Consider the following 20,833-nt stretch of genomic DNA (forward strand, 5'->3'; position numbering starts at 1 on the left):
TCTAACTCACTCGTGTGACTTGTGCATTTTAACGTTACATACACAGACGGCGATCGCATGACTTAGGCAAGAAAAACAACTGCCTAGTGTACTATGACATGCATGTATTTAAGAGGAAAAAATGCCTAAGTCACGACATATTTTGTTTAAAAGTCACCTTATTTTGTTACGCAATGGTTGTTGTGTTTTTGTAATTTTGCAAACTTGATACACCTTGTGGAACTTATTTTCAAAATATAAATCTTACACATTTGCTGGAAAATGTGTTTTTTCTTTTCCAAAAATCTTGAAAAATTACTTAGGCAATTATCGTGTGAGGCTAACGTTATGTAATATCTTCCTTCTACACATTGGATAGAAATAGTTTGATATCCAAGGGCATAGAGATCAAAGAGGTGTACTCGCAGTAACGCTGACGATGAGTCATGCCCCTTTTCACAACAACAACAACAGTTCTAACATTTTGGGTCAACATACTTTGAAAACATGATTTTTATTGTACTGAATCTTTCAAATTCACAAGGGTGTGTCTGAATGTTATAACGGACATGAAAATCCAGAGATGTCAGATGTAATCTGGATTTCAACAAATAAGTTGCAATGAAACAGGTTTGGAAAGCCACAATATACTATGAGTATTCAAGTAAGTATGGTGCAGGTTTTATAAGGAACTGGAACTTACAGTATATGAGGGTATTGCTCAAGAGTTTGACGAGACACGGACCAATATTATGAACAGTCATGCGCGTGTTAACTCTTTCTGCGCCATACCCGAGAAAAGTCATGAGGTTGAACGCGAAAACCCGAGATTTCTCAGATAATCTCACCAGGTGGCAGTACCCTACTACCCTTTGAACTGGGAACTGAGGATATCACTTGTCTTGTGATCCACTCCGGCTGTTTCCGCCTAGGAGTGGATCACAACATAGCAATCAGTGGAATATTTGGTGCCTCAGAGTAGTGCTGCACGATTAATAGTTTTTTTAATCGAAATCGCGATTTGGAATGATGCAATTATCAAATCGCCAAGCCTGCAATTAAATTTATTATTATTATTTTTTTTAACCAGGAAGTCCCATTGAGATACAAGATCTCCTTTGCAAGGGAGACCTGGCCAAGATGACAGCAATAACATTTGCAATACATCACACAGCAATAAAATGTGCAATACATCACACAAGAACATAATAAATGTGCACGTATACAATATACAATAAATCACATGTAAACACAAAAACACAAAGCAGAATAGTCTACATGATAGTAAAAGTGTATAATACAGGGTAATACAGTAATTTTGCAGTTGGGACCCGACTACAGAAAGCAGCAACATTCTTCTTGTAGGAAGTTATGTAATACAGATTTAAATTCACCAAGAGAGACCGGGGTGTCTAAGGCCTAAAAAAATTAATAGTTGGTTTCCGGTTGCCGACCGACCCTGCCGATTTAGGTGTGCCCCAATATATTTTATGAGTTTAAAAAAAAAAATTATATAAAAAAATAAAAAGAGATTCGATTTCTTTTTTTTTAATAAAGTTTCATAGAAATCTTAGTCAAACATTTAGTATTATGGATATTAAACATGCTGGCAGAGTACATGCATCCATGTTGTTGTGAACATTTTAATTAAATAAAGAAATTCCCTATCCATAGTCGCCGTGGGAAAGAATAAAATAAAAAAATTAAATAAATTCCCTACCTACCCATGGCCAAACTGACAACCAACAGGAAACCAACAATATATTTTACTTTGCCTAAGTGGATAATGGTCCTGTAGCCCATTCCATGCCCAAGGTGCGAAGCTTGAGAAAGCTGTTCCTAGCTAACCCTGCTCAAGACAGAAAACATCTGAGCTGAGTAAGGAAAGGGTGGGGGGGAGCGGGGCTCTGGGGGGGGGGGGGGGCATCTCTCCCTCTACTGGTTCAATTAATGTAGAAAAGTAGAAAAATATTGCACTATAAAAACGAACTGGATAGTTGATGATAATAAACATTTAACTTCATTAGCTGAAGTATTCTAAAATAATTTAAGCCATTCTCCTTTTCTGTGTGTGTGTGCATGTGTCTCATATCTGGTCTGACATCAGAGGAGTTTGATAGTATTTACTGAGGATTGCCAGATAATGTTGATATTTAAACAAACAAAATTATAATACAAAATAAATATACATGATCATGCAACATAAAAAAAATTGTTGTAGGAACAGTTTGGGAGAGGGAGGTAAGGGGTTTTAGATTGTGTGTTGTGAAGTTTACTTCAGAGAGGGAGAGTAAAGTACAGAAAAAAAGGTACCGTTGGGTACCCGTATCGATTCCCAGGTAAAAAGAACCATTTTCAGACTCTGTGTCCCAAACAGACCCACCGTGTAGGCCAGATGCAAGCCGCATTTTACAATAAACCTCTGTGGGGCTGCTTAAAAAAATTATAATCGCAAATGTAATCGCAATCGCAATATCCGTCAGAAAAATCGCAATTAGATTTCCCAAAATCGTGCAGCCCTACCTCAGAGCTATTATTTCCCGTATGGTAGCCATGCCCAATATACACGAGTAATTGCGATCGCCATGGGATCGACTGGGATTTATTCATTTGGGAGTCAGAAGTATTTTCTGACTGAGGTAAGATCTATCTTAGGTAACCTGTTGGTATTTCTTTTTTACGTAAAACATGCTTCTGTACCGATCACAGTGTCATCGTTTACTGGACGTAAAACTTGCTTTTGGTAACGATCACAGTTTTTAGTTAAAACTTGATGATTTTGTAAAGACACACATGTACATGGTATATACCTTTGATTTGGGAGTATTTGGAGCTTCAGGCGATCAACCAGAACAATTTGGGCTTATTGCATATAATGTGTAATATCTCGCAATCTATGGAAAAAGACTGGATTATTTTGGAAATGGGGCGATGTTTAGCATGTAACAAACTACACTGTGTAGAAATGAACTACTTAGTCAGTAATGGACTATGAACAATGCCTGTCAAATGAGCCATACTATTGTCTCCATAGCTATAATACAGAACACATGATGGGTCTACAAACATCGCTAAAATTGTCAATAACGCTGGCGCGATTTAGTAAAGAAGTCAATGAGTTAAGAGCAGTTTGTAGAATGTATTTAGCACATTTGGGAATAATGTGTTTACGGTACACTATACCTATATAAATTAAAAAGGCATACACTTTTGCAACTTTCACATTGAAATGGCTTCTACTTTGTCCATATTGTACAAATGTTATGGTAAACAGGGAAATCAGAAGGATATAGTAGTATCAATCATGACTAATAGGGGTGTCACGGTTCTCCAAATCCACCATTCGATTTTACGGTCACGATTTGATTTAAAAAAAAAAATCAGCACCAACAGCTATGCCATTGTTAAGACTATCGAGTCTTGGTTTGTAAAGATCAACACATCATTGATGTCATTTACATTTTCAAATTATGTAAAAAGGATAGGGTATCTTTGGATTGGTTGTGACCAGTGTTAATTTAGTCAACGAAAATGATGACTATATATGGTCGTCAAAGCTTTTTCCCCTGACGAGACGTCATGTTAATGTAATCTAACGTGACTAAATGATTCATGCAATGTCGTTGACTAAAAACGACGACACAAAATGTAGTTTACGAAATAGAATCTTGCCGAAATCTCTTTAAGACTAGACAAAATAACATAATTCATGTTGTTATTATTATTGCAGCATTTCCGTTTCCTATGAGTGCAGCGCAAGCACTTGGATGAATTTGAATGAGTCTAATCTGCCCGTCGCTTATCAATGACTCGTTTTCCAGTCAACATTGTCGAAGCGGATTGTTTTTTTATCGGTTCATTTTAGTTTTATAGCATTTTGAAAAGCCCTCGTTTAAGGAAAATAAAAAGATTCCATGATAAAAGACGTTTAACTGGAATATTCTATAGAATAAACAAAAAACTGTCATTTTTCGGCCTATTTATGAATAGTTTTCAAATAAACGCTAGATTATCGATAGTATATGTGTACGTATGCACGCTGGGGCCGCAAGCTGAAAATCGATTCTCTTAGTTCCTCATCAGCGATCGCGCACACATCACACATAGGGGACACGTTGATATCTCAGCGAATACAACTCTGATTATCCCAAGACTGGTAAAATAGATTCCTTACCTCAGATCAGATGTTCTCCAAAAAGATCATTCCAATTCCTGATCGCCATTCCAAAAATCGATCAGTACCGTCTACTATCGATTGGCTACTGTGAATATATATTCCAGGCTGATTCCGGTCCCGCGATGACTTCCATGTTCATCAGACGGCTTGCCAGCTCAGGGAGCCAGCTGGCTCCACCTCTACATATCACTGATCCCAGGTCAGTCTAAGCGACTGATGTGCAGTTACTCAGGGATAGACGATAGGGGGCGTTTTTTTCCATTCTGAGCTGCTGGTGGGGCTGGTGTACCAACGGGAGACTCGGTTGATGAAATATGAATTCAGATCGCTAATAAACGCTAATAATCATATGACGTGATGGGCACTGAAAGTGTTAACAGTGTAGCGCCGAAGAATAAAAGTCGGAGGTGGGGTGTCGAAAGACAACGCTAAATGTTTATTCAACATCAACACTGTTTACTTGCTACCTAACAGGAACTAGTTTGCAGACTGGAAAGTTAAACATAATTGTCCGTGCAGAACCCTTATCCCCAACACAGTGCCGTGGCTTACATACGTCTAACCAGCTAGCACTAACGTTAGCTTTTTTTAACCAGCTAGCACTAACGTTAGCTTTTTTTGTTAAGAAAAAGCTGACGCCAACTTATGAGGCTGTAACTGAGTGGCGAGACTAAACAAAAAAGACTAAATTGAAACTAAACAAAAAAGACTAAAAGCAAAATGCTCAGACCTGTAGTTGACTAAAACTTGACACGAAAAATAGATAAAGTTGACTAAATATGATTCAAACAAAAAAGAGCATTTGAGACATGACCAAGACTAAAACCCAAATAAAAAATTGCTGACGAAATTAACACTGGTTGTGACACCCTGGTATAATTCCAGTAAACAAATGAGACCATTGCTGAAACAAATGGTAGCCTGATTCTCACAAGACATTTCCAATAAACCCTGTCACTTCCTGTTTAGGTGTTGTGGGTGTGGGTTGAGGGTGAAGAAGAGCCTCGCTAACCAATGAAGTGTTATTTTTGATGACGAAGCAAGTATTTTTTTGGAAAGGCTTCCTTTGCGCTGGATCTGACCTGGACACACAATACAACATAGATGACGTGCATGATGGATTTGTGGCAGTCTCATTGTTTATATAATCCGACAGGGAGGGCAAAGAGGATTCTAAGAAATAGTGCTGTTTCTCATCTCTGACTGACCGTGGCCACAGTGTCTGGAGAAGTAATGCAGGCTACCAGTTAACTAGCAGCTACGCTGTCTGTGCTTTCAAATGTTGTTGTTGTGAAAAAAAAACAGAATCGTAAAAAAATTACTAATCGTGACGTCACACTGAAGAAGGGAGTTATCATCTCCTTCATTGCATTATGCGATTATCTCCAGGGCCGTCTCAGTCACTGAGTGAGGTCAATGGGAGGGAGGAGGCAGCAGGCCTGCTCTCTGATGTGATATGGACTGTATGGGAGGCTAATAATGGAAGGCTACCAGAAGACAGATCAATAACAGAGGAACATTAGCCTTCCCAGAGGATGGGAGAGAAGAGTATGAAAGAGAGAAGGAGAGAGAGAGTGAGTGAGTGTGTGTAAGAAGAGTGGTCCTGTGTGTGTGTGTGTGTGTGTGTGTGTGCGCGTGTGTGTATGTGAGGGGGGTAGAAAGTGAATTAGAGGGTGAAACAAGTGATAAAAGAGAAAGATAACGAGTGATAAGATGAGACGTAAACAGAACGACAGCGGGAGAAAGGTCTGAGTGGCCGGCGCCTTCAGAGAAACGGAGAGAGTACTTCCTGTCTGCGTGGAAATCAGTGTCTGTATCTCTACGTGCTCGTCAGACTAAACATACCCTGTGGGACAAAGAGCAGCCAGTAGAAAGGTAAGGAGGAGGAGGAGGAGGAGGAGGAGGAGGAGGAGGAGGAGACAGACAAATACACAGTGGCGCTACCTGCATGCGCATCAAAGCGAGGCTGGCTACACCTGGACCAAACAGATCAGTCAGCCCTAATGAGCACTTTATTGTGCCACCAGGATGGAGATAGGGAACCTCCATGCATGGGTGGCATGCGAGGGAGCGAGCGGGCCGGGGGCTGCCGGCTGTGTGCGCTAGATAAGCGTGTTGTCAGTGTGTGTGTGACGTGTGTGTGTGTGGTATGTCAACATCGTGTGTGTGCCGGCCTGGCAGGGTACTCACAGCTGCCACTCCAGGACTTCAGCAGAGACTTGATGCTGATCTCAAAGAAGACCGAATCCTGCAGGCTCAGCATGACGCCACTCTGGGTTGGGGCTCGACTAAAAAAAAGGCACTAATAATTTCACAGGCCCGCTGTCCCGTTATCGTCCTTTACAAAAATCATACACACTCTCCGCCTCCTATACCGCATATACACTGGTGCACACACACACAGAGACTCCGGAGCCAAGTTCTACCCTCCGCAGGCGCTGGTCAGGGCTGGCATCCCTGTGTGCCGCTGCCTGGTTCAGAGGAGAGACGAGCCGCCCCGGGGGAGGACAGGAGGGGGCAGAGGACGTGGCCTGGCTGGCTCTTTTACAAGGGTAGTGCGCTGCGGAGCCTGCTGCTCACCAGCCAATCCACAGAGTGCCTCATTCCGACCCGGCGCAGAGGGGGGGGGGGGTCCGGTACGAACGTGAACGCGGCAGGAAAACTTTTGCTCCTACTGGGAGGAGGAGCGGCAGAGGAGCGGCACGCGGAAGAATTCTTCAACAATAACCCAGCGATATTCCCTCTCTCCTCTTCCCGTTGTGTGTGTGCAGAGTCCTCGTAGCCCGGTAGCACCGTCAGCTATTCTGCCCCCGTCAAGCTCTCTCCCTCTCCATTCGCTCGCAGACAGCCCCTCCCCTTTCTAACTAGCTCTTGTTCACTCTGCTCCGAGAGAGAGAGAGAGAGAGAGAGAGAGAGAGAGAGAGAGAGAGAGAGAGAGAGAGAGAGAGAGAGAGAGAGAGAGAGAGAACTTGGGTGAGAGAGAGTGAAAGAAGAGAATAAGAATGAGAGTGAAAAAGAGAGAGATTCTTCCAACAGCAAGAGGTGGGGGCACCGGCGGGGGGGGGGGGGGGGGGGGGGGTGATGTCATCAAAATGCTGCGAGTGTTTCCCTGGCTGTGGTTCAGACTAGAACTAGATGCTGAGGCATCTCTCTACCTGGCCTATCAAAACTACACTTCCTGTTAAGCTCCACGGCAACGCTGACGATGCGTCATGCCCAACCCCGCAGTGTGAGGTTAGGAAAGACAGAGAAGAACAGCGGAGGAGGAGAACAAACTGGGTGGAGAGCAAACTGGGTGGAGGAGGTGGGGGGCATACAACACATCCCAGCAGGAGGACCACTCCCAGTCAGACCTCATTCAACAGGAAACGATACTCCTAAAAATACATTTGCACCCCCCCCACACACACACACACACACCATTAAAATGATGTCATATTATATAGCTGTGGTACAAAACAAAGAGAAGGTTCATGTGAGGATATTTGACCTGAGGAAAGCGTGGGGGGGGGGGCATTATGGCTGAGCATGGCACCATAAGGATGTTGGTACCTAATCTGTTGGGGTCAACATACCCGCAACACACTAGAGCTGCTTGAATATGGCAAAAATCTTAAATCACGGTTATTTTGGTCAATATAGAGCATGATGACGATTTTAACACGATTACTCATCGACTTTGGAAACGTGCATTCATTGAGGAGAAAAGAAAATGCATATCTTAACAGTGGATTTCCTTTCAAATATAATTCAACTGAAAAACATCAAAAGGCACATGACCCGACTAAAAAACATGATCTGGCTCAAACACGTGACTTGGCTAACAGTCCATTATCTTGTTTTCATAATCGTTGGGAAGCCGAAAAAAATCATAAATTGAAAATAAAATAAATAATTTCCCAGCCCTGCAAGACACACCCATCAGAGTCATAACGATGACATCATAGCTTCTGCCCACCAGACACAAAGACAGAGAATCACACTGACGTACTGTACACACACAGACACGCACACACCCTTAGAACAAACAGCTCTGTGTGTGCGTGTTCCATCTGTATCTCTGAACTCGTATTGACTGTGTTCTTTCCTCCCCCAGAGACAGATCCACATGACATCAACTGTGGTCGAGCGCAGGATTAAGTTTGTAACAAAATATTCAGAGAACAGATATAAAGACGCCCGCTAACAAACGCTCCCTTTGTCCTCTCATCTCTCTCTCTCTCAGTCACATGACCATCCTTCACAACAACACACATGCACGTTATGCAAAACCAAGCGGAGCTCACTGTAAACAAACACTCGACACACAAACGGCTGCTTTGTAACTCTGCCGCCTGGCGCCGCTGAAAATGACAGCCTTCTAACTAATAAAGACTGGGAGGCGGAACCTAATGTGCACTCGATTTACAAAAACAACAACAAGGACAGGGGAGGAGAGGTCACACGGACAAAATATTAGCAATATCAACACCTGTTATACACATACAAACACACACACACACGCAGCTCCCAGATTCGTGTTTAGTGTAAACCAGCTGGATTCCTTGGAGGAATGCGCTGGAACGATAAATCAACAACCAGGATGGCATCTCAGGTGAACACCTGAGAGAGCGGCACCTGTCCTGCAGAACGGATGGCAGGAGTAAGACATCAAATAAACATAATAATTTTTTTTTTAAACTGGACTTCCAGGAAAAGGAGGCACTTGGTGATCCAATAACTTAAAACGAAGGGGCGGCGCAAGTTACTAGAAGAAGCTCCATTCACAAAGTGGGAATGATGATTGATCGACAGCCAGCCATTCTGACTGCAGACATTATTGGGGAGCCGCTCCTCCCAGGAGGCCACAGAGTGGAGGATGCATTTCCTGTCCTGGCCTCTCCGCACACAAAGTGTGTGTAGGGGGGGGGGGGGGGGGGGGGGGACGACGACGACGACGACGACGACGACGACAACAACAATCGATAGGAGCTGTAATTCAATCCCTGACCTCCCTAGTGAGGCCTGGGCTGCAGAGGACAGGACACGTCATTAGATCCATCACAGACCTCTGAGTCTGCAGCAGCGGCAGCGCTCTCTCTGCAACCTACCTCTCCCGCTTCCACTCCCTCCCCGGAGCCGAGAGCCAGAGATCTCACACTAACCGCCCCAGTAATATTTAGAAGAAATAAAGGAAATATAGACAACACATGAGCACACCTGGGCCATGGGTATATGGGTGGTTCTGGGAGAATCAGCAGCAGGGCCCACGGCCAGGGAGGGAGTACTGCCGCGTGGGAGCATCATGGTGGATGAGAGTAGTAACGAAAGCCACCTTTGATAAGTGACAGATTTTTCACGAGCGGCAACTACCACCACCCACCCTCACATACACACTGGGATTGCCCGTCTCATCCACTCCACAAGGCCGAGGAGGAGTGAGGCCACTTTGCAGAGAATTTGCCTAGCAAATGCTAAGAGCTGAGTCATTTTCAGGAGAGAGTCACTGGAGGTCAGCGGCAGCATACCGTCTCCATGGAACCGAGAAGCGGTACAGGAGGAGCACGCCGGCTAAATTAGAATTATTCAAGCTAATTAACACAAGATACGGAGGGGCTGCTCCATTCCTCATCACAAAACCATGTCTAAAAAGGAGCCGGCTTTTGGTGCAGCATGCAACGGGTGAGCTAGCTGGAGCATTAAGGGTGATTCATAGCGTTCGTCTCCCCAGCTATGATATTGTTCTCCCACTAAGTGCACAGTCTGCGCCAGGCTGCTCCATTAGAGGGTTTCTTTCACTGGCCTGAGTGGCCTCCAGACGGTACAACAGCACTAGCTAATAACTATTTAAGAAAGCCTGATGAATAAGACGGTCCAGCCTGTCTGGACAGAGTACACACACACACATCCTGTGAACAATTCACAAGCAAAGTGAGACATACAATTGACATCCTTCATTACAGGGCTCTACAGTGCGACCAAATTGCTCGCATATGCCCCTAAAAATATGTGTGTGCGAACCGTAAAAATCAATTAGGCGCACGCTGTGCGAGTACAGATTATAGCCGCTCGTCTTTTTTTTTCTCCGCCGCGAGATCGTTAAAAAACTACAAGTCCCACATTGCACTCAAGCCAACGGTCCAATCACAGTAGAGTGACGTGACTGGTTTCATGAGAAAGAAAGCAAATGACCAATCGGAAGCTCTCATTTGGCTTGTTTACTTCCTGAAACGCCACCATTGCGATATGCGAGAGTTTCCCGAGACATGTAACTTCTAGTCTTACCAATAGCAATATATTTTAGAACACCTAGATTTATCGATAGCAATATAACGTTAATGCAACAAAACGAATGCCTTGCTTTGCTAATCATAACGTTGATGCAGTAGCGTATGCCGTTGTGTTGACTGTAACGGACATGATAACAACATAACACTGTGTACACATTCAAATTGCGATAATCGATTCTAACATTTTCAAATCGATGCAGTTGAATTTTCCCCTTAGGATCGATGCATCGTTACACCCCTACACCAAAGTAACTGGCCCACTGTGTATGTGTGTACAGCTAACTTGGCTAGCGTTATGAACAGCAGAGGTGGGCAATAGGGTCCAGCTGCAGCGCCGGACGGCCGGAGTGCAAGCGGTGTGACGTAATTGGCAGACTCGACTGTCAATCAATGGTCTACCTGACACGCAAACTCATAAACAATGTTTCTGTACTGGAGGTGTACAGTATTTCAATAGGCAATCCTGAAAGCATTATTTCTCTAGAGGAGCAACACAGCCAAAACATAGGCATTGTATGCATAAAAGGGGCAAAAGCTAAAGTTAAGTGACTGTTACTTTTGTAGCAGTAGTTTGATTTGTTAGTTTATTTGATAGGGACAGTACATGTTAATGATCATCAAGTACAAAATGTAAACATGCAGGGTTGTAGCAAGAGCTAATTTACACACATGCACGCACAGTACTGTACAAATATACATTTATTTAAAATATTTTCACTGTGCTCCTAAATATTTTTGGGTGCTCCTAAATTTCTTTGTGTGCTCCTAACTTTTTTCATTTAGGAGCACCTGTGCCCCTAGTGAAAAAGGTTAGCGTAGAGCCCTGCATTAGAAGCCAATCCCACCAGCACACACGCCTGCTCCGTCACAAAAACACACCTGAATCAGGGCTCTTAACTAACCGACTAGCCAAGTCGTCCCAAAATGAATGTGGACCCAATTTAAAATCAATGCTTTTCTACATTATCATCATTGTTCAGGTTAAATAAGAACAGCAATACTAATTATGACAATAATGATACAATATTGAATGTATGTTATGATATCAAGACTGATAAGAAAGCTATGGCTTGTTGATGTGCAATCAGAGATCACAGAAACACAGCTGAGAGAACAGTGTTGAGAACAGCACAGGAGGCACTACTATGTGGTACAGTAGTAATAGGCATCTGGTTAACAAGTGCAGATAGTGTACAGTATTTGCATTTATCTCTTTATCTGGTTTGAAATAATCATAATCCAGAATATGTGAGAGGGGGGGTGTGGATTTGGGCAGCAGACATCGTGAGAGTGAGTGAGAGTGAGAGTGAGAGTGAGAGTGAGAGTGAGAGTGAGAGTGAGAGTGAGAGTGAGAGTGAGAGTGAGAGTGAGAGTGAGAGTGAGAGTGAGAGTGAGAGTGAGAGAGAGAGAGAGTGAGAGAGAGAGAGAGAGAGAGAGAGAGAGATGCTAAGTGAGTATTCCCTGGGAAGGTCCATCATCAATCACTGAGCCGTTAGAACCACACAGCCACCAGGCCACATCATCAGTCTGCGCCTCCGACAGAGTTCTGGCGTTACAAAATCTAAATCAGACTAGGCAATCACACAGCCCTAAACTTTCATGGCTTCAGGTAGAAATTTCAGTTTACAAAATTATGCATTATCTGGCTTAGGGGGCAATCAATCGATTACTCACGGCTATGAGAAAAATCTTAATTATTTACTAGGACGCCCTTTTTTACGATGCCAGCTTGTGAGAATTCGTTGTAGCCAGCTAGCGTTGATGCTATTCAATGCTATCAACATTAGCTAAATAGCTAACCAACGAAATACAATGACAGTACCCAACTAACGTTAATGCCATTCAGAATGTATAACATAGCTACAACTAGTGATGCACGATATATCGGCCGCCGATATAATATCGGCCGATATGGCCGTTTTTTTACACATCGGTATCGGTCCGATATCAAGATGGGGCCGATATTATATAAAAAAAAAAAAAAAAAAAATTATCTTTTTTTTCTTCTTTTTACATGTTTTGGCCTTAAATAGTTTCAAAATATCAGTCATTTCTGAAAATAAGTTACAAAAGTAAAAAAAATTATGCGTTTTGGAAAATAGCTCTTAATTTGATTATCATAAAAAAGTGTTTTCTATACAGAGATATCGACATCGGTAAATATCGGTATCGGCCAGAACAGCAATATTAATATCGGTTATCGGTATCGGCCACAATTTTCACATCGGTGCATCACTAGCTACAACACACAATAACGTTATACAATTACATGCATCATTGTTTACAATGAACGGGTGGGGCTAGTCAAAAGGACTGGACACAGGAACAAGTTAAACATCAATTAATTTAATACAACAGGTAGTTTCGAGCTGCACCGTCATGCCTACACACCACAGGGCAATTCTATTATATACAGGCTTTGATGCGCTGCCGATTAAAATCAGCAGCGCTTCCTCCTCATCAATTGCCTGTAACTGCATCTAACGGTTAGCTAACGTTAAAACTAACCTAAAGTTAGTTGTTCACCAACAATCGCGTTAGAAACACAGAACACAGAACCGGCCGACACAAGTTGTCCGCTCATAGATAGGTTCCAACAATACTTCCGGTCGGGGGGTTTCAAAATAAAAGAGCAAAATCTAAAACACAGGAAAAGACGTTTATTTTGTACAGCGTTTTCCTCCACGAGTAATCGATCACTACTCGAGTACATCATGCGATCAATCAATCTGGATTTTTTTTGTAAAATGCCCATCCCTAATCTGGCTAGATCAGGACAGAAATCAGTGGACTGAAGAAACTAAGGCTGAGACGATATGCCATTTGGAAGAATCGATAAATCGGGACAAAATAATCGATAAATATAGATTTTTTTATAATTATAATTTAGTTTTTTATTATTATTTGTTTTTATTATTATTATTACGGTATCTTCCTGATCGCTACTGGCAGCACGCTCAGCACTGGGACAACTACAGCATTGCAAAAACTAGTGAGTGCACGTGACAAACAGTCGATTTCACGCAGTTATCGATAAATCGATAAGTGGTCTCAGCCTTAGAAAAAACTGAGAAATCGCTATTAACATATCCGTCTCATTAATGCCACAACTTGAGTGGGAATTTTCTAATGCACAGCTAGCGTTATCTGTGGAAGCTGGAAGGCATACCAAATCTTTACTTGGCATCAACGTTACCGGCAGCTAATTTTATCATGCTAATGTTGGCTGCTAGCAAGCAAACAAACGGTAACCTTTTGTTATCAAAGAGTCCAACGTAAAACTGGTAACTATGGTCTAAAGATTCACCGACACGAATTGGTAACCGCTTGTAAGGTTACATTTGTGACTACATGGATAGGTGGTACCCTGGATCGATCTAAATGTACCATGACCTGACCGATTCTACTAACGTGGCCTTCAGCGCACTTAAGTGACCACTCCTTGGCTGCTAAGAGCCAGACGAGCATGTTTGTGTACTCATTCTCTGGGGGAATATCCATTCTAGTCTACACTTTGATGTATTTTGGAGCAATAGCATTTGAGAGAAGTACCTCCTCCGCCTGTGTACGGAAGATCATAAGGGTCAGCGGTGTTCAGTACAGAGTGAGAACAAGTTCAACAACTCCAAGACGCAGTTTAGTCAAATCAAAAATCCTAGTTAAATAAAGGTTAAAAACATTTCGATGTTATAAGGAGGAAAAGGACAATTTGACAGAAGTCTGGCCTGCACGGTAAAACCAATGTATGCAAGGAGTCTGTGGTGCTAATGCTACAGCAAGCATGAGCAAGAATACACAAGACAAAAAACACTTTCTCCAGCACAACTTAGCCACAGCTCAGCGAGGTGAGGCATCCATTAGCCCATGTCATTGCTAAGGACTCGACTACGACCTCACAATGTAAGATAAGATATCCATTTATTGATCCCCTTGGGGAAATTCAGTAGTTGAGGCTTTCATAACATGGCAAATATGTTAAAACCAAGACACCAGGTAGACAACATTTCACTGACAAACGTGCCAAAGTTGTATATCAAAGAAAAGAACAAAGTTCAACTTCAAGTTGTGACCACTATCATGTGTGAGGCCGAGCATCCCACAATCTTAATGGAGCCCCATCAAATAAAGACTTCTAAAGAACTGAGGCATCTGATGAACACACCGCACTCATTACGGAGATAAGAAGGCGTTTAACAATGACTTTGCGAAACGGTACACAAACCTCCATGAGTTTGCTCGGAACGGGGGGGAAATCAGCATTTTGCTATGATTGATGCCCCTAGCTCATGGAATGAACTCAAACAGTCTTTAAAACTTGATCTCAAACCTTGTCAGTCAAGTGTTTTAATTGATTCGTTATCCTTGCTTTTTGCCTCGCCTTGTTGTCTTACTGTTGTGATTTGATATGCCATGTGATTTGATATGCTTTTTTGTTGTTGCTCATTTGAGTATGTACACTCAACGGCGTGACTAAATTAGGGGAACCTCAGAGTGCCTTTCGAGTTTAAATAAAGGTTTGAAATTAAATTAAATTACCATTTGCCATTCCTGAGCGGCCATGACGCTGAGAGGATATTCACAAGTGTGTCAGCTGAACCTGCAGCCCGGGTAACGCCCCAACAAACACACTCTGCCACTTACTCAACACAAAATAAATTATTATAGCGGCTGCGTAACAGGTTGCTAACAGTCTGCTTTTGATTGTATTGCTATCACTAGCTGTATTCTGTGACTGCGGGTAAGGCTGTCCCGGAACCCTATTTTTGGGATTCGAACTTAGTCAGGGTTTTTCGAACAAACGTTCGAACCTTCGTTTTTATAAAAAAAATAATATATATATATATATATATATTTTTTATAATTTAATTTTTTTTTACTATCCTCAAACTAAATCCTCAATTTGAATAAAGTGATTAAATTTGTATTTTTTTTTTTATTAAATCAACTTTCCAGCCCCAGACCCAGCCCAGGGAGAAGCCCCAGCCCAACTAAATCAATTAAATCAACTTTCTTTAACACTTTGAGTGCCAGCCACGAGAAATCTCGTTAGTTCATGCCATGCGCTGAGTGCCAACCGACCGGCGATCAGGAATTGGAATAATCTTTTTGGAGAACATCTGATCTGAGGTAAGGAATCTATTTGACCAGTCTTGGGATAATCAGAGCTATTTTCACCTATATATCAGCGTGTCCCATATGTGTGTGTGTGTGGCTGTGAGTGTGTGTGTGCTGATCAGGAAATAAGATAATCGATTTTTCAGCCCGCTTCTAATAGCGTGCATAAGTACACATATACTATCGATAATCTAGCGTTTATTTGAAAACGATTCATAAATAGGCAGAAAAATTACAACGTGTTGTGTATTCCAGAAAGCACGATTCCTGCAGAATCTTTTTTTTTCTTAAAGTTTAAAAAAACAAGCGTTTTTCAAAATGGTATAAAACGGAAATTAACAGATTAAAAAACAATCCGTTTCGACAATGTTGACTGCAAACAAGTCATTGATAAGCGAAGGGCGTATTAAGACACATAGCCATAATTTAAGATATAGTTTATGCGTTCGCAAATATGATCGCCCTCCATTGCACTCAAGCGCCTATTTCTGGCACCCCCTGCTGGCACGGAAAGTGTTAATGAATATAACTAATCAGTTTCTTTTAATACTATAATATTAGTGTAGCCTAATCTTTATATGCAACTGTGAAGAAAAACCGCATTGGTTTAAACAGAATTAATAGGAATTATTTATAAAAAAAATTAAGATTCAAATGTTGATTTAGAATTCGAATGCCAACGTAACGAACAAAGGTTTGAACGTTTGGGCTCAGCCCTAACTGCTGGTACTACACACTGTTATTACCGTTATCATCCGTGTACTGAATTGAACCATACTGCACACCGTTTACAGTCATTGTTTGTCTACACTGACTTTTGAGTTCGTCATCAATGGTAAATTGGAAAGTGAATGTCTAGACACATTAAACAAATGTTAAGAACGGTATCAGATTGCATCGCATCAAATCATATCACTTCGACTCGCTCCATATTAAGAAAATTGTATCACTCCTGAATTTTCTAATTTATTTATCTTTTTAATTGGCCCCAGGTTGACGGGGGGTCATTTAAGGTTGAGCCCTGCCCTAATAACAAACTGGAAATGTGCAGCACCCTTTAACCAAACACTTCCCCTAATCAAACCTGTCCGTCAAAATCGGTTGCACATCCAACAATGGCGCCGTTGTCATTGTGTGCCCGGGGTGACAAATGGCAGAAAGAATAGCGCAGCGCCACCTTAAAAGCCAAGTCAAAGCACTGCCAGTCTTAACAAGAGAAGGGAGTGCCAACGACTCCTGGAGGAACCGGGTGACAAATGACGACAATTTCGGTAAAAAAAAGAAAGAAAAAGGCCCAGTGCACTCAATAACCCGGTCTCCGGGCATCCCTGTTCAAGTTAACACCACACCACACATAACTTCCTTCATTACATTAACTCACCAGCGCCGGCATCATCTGCAAAGGACAGTTTTCTAATAAGGCGGATGTGTCCTAGTTGAAAAGAAAGAAGGGGGGAGGGGGGGTATTGTTTTATTCATACTTGATTCAGAGCCATTCTTTGTGGAGGGAGGGGGATGTGTTCATCTGGACCCCCCACTATCCCCGTACAGGAAAGCCCTGAGGCGGAGAGGGGAAGGTGCACCCAAACATGACTACCCACCGTACCTTTATTTTTTTTTGTGGGACTCCGCAACTTTGTCCAATCTAACCTGAATAGAGCCGCCTCAGTGTCGTGCTGCAATATGAATGTCAGAATATCACTGTAGCTATTCAGCAGAGCAGCAATGCACACACGGTACACTGTAGTAGGGATGGGCATTTAAAAGAAAAAGCCAGATAGATTGATCGCATGCTATACTCGATTGAGCGTGTATTACTCGAAAAGGGATTTTTTTTAACTTCACGTATATATGTTTAAGGAAACAAACAGTTATAATCTTACACATACATGTGAAAAGATATGTATAAATTTTTTTTTAACGTTTATTTTTTTCATAAAAAAATTTAATTTCGAAAAAGAAATTCATAGCTACGACGAGTAATCGATCGATTACTCACGCCCATCCCTACACTGGCCCAGTCAGACGACAACAAAAAAAGCTTTTTGTGACGCGATGTTTGACCAAGGTTTCTAAAAACATGTCTGTCCTGGTGTGAATCTGGTCCAGGTTGGGTTAGTAGTAGTACAGCTAGCTGTCGGACAGAGTGAGAGAGTGTGTCGCCTTGCCTTGTTGAAGAAGCCGTGAGTGAATGAAGGGAAAGGGAGCGTTCAGCCATGTTTGAGCCACAAGCAAACAGAACGAGCATGTTCCGACAAGCAGCAGCAGTCTAACACAAAGCCATGCAGAGAGACTGACGAGTCATCATAACACACACCTACACACACATACTGAACCTGGAACCTACTGTATGCTCAGACACAAAAGGTAGATCAGACCTACTTCTTCCGAGTATATACATGTCCTGAAACTTAAGTCATTGTTACAACCAGTATGGTACATCAAGTCGCTGGAATATTTTAATTGGCTGTTAATTAGCAAAGTAATGAAGTGTCATGGCAATAGCAAGTTGGTAGAAATGTTGACTACAGTGGTCATTTAAGCCTAAAGATTCAGAGTTTACTGAAGGACAAAGTGTAAATTGGTAGTGGTAGGTACAAGTACAAACTGTATTAGCATGTCTAGTAACACCTGTCGGTAAACTGTGACAGCCTACTTCTACCCTCTTCCTCACACGCCACAGGCCTATGGTGATTATGCTGGTATGAATGTGAGGGAGGGTTTGTCCTGCCAACACAGAGGGTGTCCAAGAACATTGCTGCGTTGACCTGAACTCACTGAGTGACAACCACAAATGCAAAACAGCAGCACAGTTCCAGGCAGAGAAAGACTCCCTCTAACAACCTGTGGAGAGATATCAACAGGAACACGGACACACGTGAGAGTCCCGACATCTCCCGCGAGGCTCGCAGTCGGCTGTACCTTTGAGACGGCTCCGGCTGGATTGGGCCGGCCTTGTGGGGCCAGACGCCCGGCCCGCCGGTTCCTCGTCGATGGTCTGCCCCATGGCCAACAGGCCCAGGCGCTTCATCCGGAGCAGCCGAGGGCCCGTCTCCCGGGGCAACACTCCCCTGGGCTCCGCCGGCCCATCCCCTCCCGAGATGACGGCCGGGACCAAGCTCTTCAGAAACTCCATGTGTCAGCAGGTTCTCACTCTCCCGTCCCTCAGTCCGGCTTACGGTCCCAGCAGCCTGTGGCGTGCCGTCTTCCCACAGGTGTCCTCATACAGACGGGCAGGCAGACAGACGGGGCATAGTCCCAGAGGTGGTCCACCACCTACAGACAACAGCCATGCAGTAGTCACCCACTGACAGACTTTGTATGCCTGGTGGCCTCTCAGGTTGCCCTCGTGCAGAAGACCAGACACCTGTCTGGCTCCCTAAGAGTCTCCAGATGAACTCTGAAGTAGCTGTCAGGTGTAGCTAGTCTGCAAGTCTCCGTCCAGCTGAACACTGAAGTAGCTGTCAGGTGTAGCTAGTCTGCAAGTCTCCGTCCAGCTGAACACTGAAGTAGCTGTCAGGTGTAGCTAGTCGACAGTTAAACTCCCAGAGCAGCAAAACTACCCGTCTGCTCACGGAGGAGGTGAGAAAGCCAAACAGACATGGGACTCTTCTCCAGCTGTGATGTAATCGGGAGTGGGCGGGGCCAGGTCCGGGTGCTAGGGCGCTATCAGGGGCGGGGACTAGAACATGTTCCACAGGAGATAACGCACGCCCGGGACTCCAGCCAATCATAACACAGACAACAGTGGCCACACCCTGCAGGCCTACCTCTCTCGCCAGACGAAGAGAAGAGTGTGGGGGCAGAAGGAAGGAAGACAAGTCACTGGTCTCAGTGGTAAAAACCCCAGACAAGTGAACAGGCTTCATCTGCTGCAGCTCGCTATAGTGCACTCCAGCCAGCCTGTATTTACTGATAGGCCTTATCATGGACGGAACTGTGTCATGCGTTACCGCTCGCACACTGACACATCCAGAAACACACATGCCCCCGTGCTCGGCTTGTTTGCCAACACTTTACTCAAGAAGAGCAAATCCCTCCCCCCTAGCTTTCACTTCCACTTTGCTGTGGTGAAGAAGTATTATGAAGAGAAGCAGAATGAAGCAAGCAGCCGACAGGGTCTGGCTGATGACAGACCGCTGTGCTTTGCTTGGCTGCACTGCTCATACCTGCAGCAAACTCTTACTCCTCTAAATATCCTCTGCTGAAAAGCGAAGGAAGCTGGACTGTGCCGTGTTGGCTGTCATAGAGGCCAACGCCGCCCAGAAAAAGATAATAAATTGGCTCTGAAAGCATGTGCAAAAATTGTCGCTTATCCAACCAAAAATACCAAAAATAGTCAATCCTCAATATAGGCTTTGTCAATATACAAAAACTGTTATTCTGTAAAACAGTGTCCAACTAGAAAGAAAGGCCTTTTCTGCAGATTCATAAACGGTGGGAGCTCGGGCTAACATTATGAAGTTAATGGACCACTGGCCACTTCGTTTTAATTTGCATTGTTGCAGGCTACATACAATCAATGACAAATTCAGCTTTTAAAGAGCAGCCAGGCAGTCCTGTAACTTCTTACCTAGATATCCCAGTGTAATTACAATAACCCCAAGAGACAGAGCATACTGTATAATAACTCTGACATAATCAAGTCGGATTGGTGTAGTTACTGTAGTAGTTAACAGGGTTACTCTGGGTCAAATAAGGAAGCATGGTAAAAATACCTTGTCAGGTGTTCCACTACATTTTGGCAAGTGCTCCGTATTCTAATCATGTTTGGCTTGTCATAAATCCTAATCAAGCTAGATCAATGCACCTATTGACTGAAAACAATATTACCACCACGCAATAAGTTAAGACTCCAATAAAACCTTCTGAATTTGGAGCATCCCCTGGCCGAGACACACACACACACTGTGAGGGAGAAGGTCAATGCTGATGACACGTTGGGGGTGAATAACTTGATTACAGGGGTGTAAAGGGGCCATTGAACTTGGATGAATTTCACTGGAGGGAAATGATGCTGTGCCATTTCTGTCGAAACACTTTTCTCACCGCCGGTGCATTGTCTTCAGAGACCGCTTCCGAGGTCACCCGAGTTGCAATGTGCGACAATAAACTAGACAGACAGAGAGAGAGAGAGAGAGAGAGAGCGGGGCACCACCATTTCTGCCTGGAGTGGGATAAACAAAGTGTTTCTGAAAACAAAAATCGCACTAGAAAGTGTGTTCCGTCTGTCAGAGTATTATTGAGCAGAAAAGGTACAACTTCTTGTGGAGCCAGAATGTTTGTGGCTGGT

The 20,833-nt window shown here is 43.3% G+C and overlaps 1 protein-coding gene across 16 annotated transcripts in view; it reads right to left on the minus strand.

The window, feature by feature from the left end:
• Nucleotides 1-20,833, minus strand: part of fryl (furry homolog, like) — a 182,873-nt gene that overhangs the window by 126,658 nt on the left and 35,382 nt on the right. For 4 of the 16 annotated variants that reach the window (XM_084307778.1, XM_084307777.1, XM_084307774.1 and 1 more), the window contains exons 1-2: nucleotides 18,463-18,999; nucleotides 16,922-16,972 (exon numbers count right to left, since the gene is read on the minus strand). The exons of 2 other annotated variants lie outside the window; for them this stretch is intronic. In XM_084307778.1, coding sequence (XP_084163904.1) covers nucleotides 16,922-16,972; nucleotides 18,463-18,676 — 265 coding nt within the window. In that variant the 5' untranslated portion in view covers nucleotides 18,677-18,999. Of the gene's footprint in view, nucleotides 1-6,346; nucleotides 6,639-16,921; nucleotides 16,973-18,462; nucleotides 19,001-20,833 lie in introns of those variants that run through there. 10 more of the 16 variants (XM_084307775.1, XM_084307772.1, XM_084307764.1 and 7 more) reach the window with 5 other exon arrangements.

Source organism: Notolepis coatsorum (assembly GCF_963971535.1).
Source record: "Notolepis coatsorum genome assembly, chromosome: 2".
In the NCBI taxonomy this organism is placed as follows: domain Eukaryota; kingdom Metazoa; phylum Chordata; class Actinopteri; order Aulopiformes; family Paralepididae; genus Notolepis; species Notolepis coatsorum.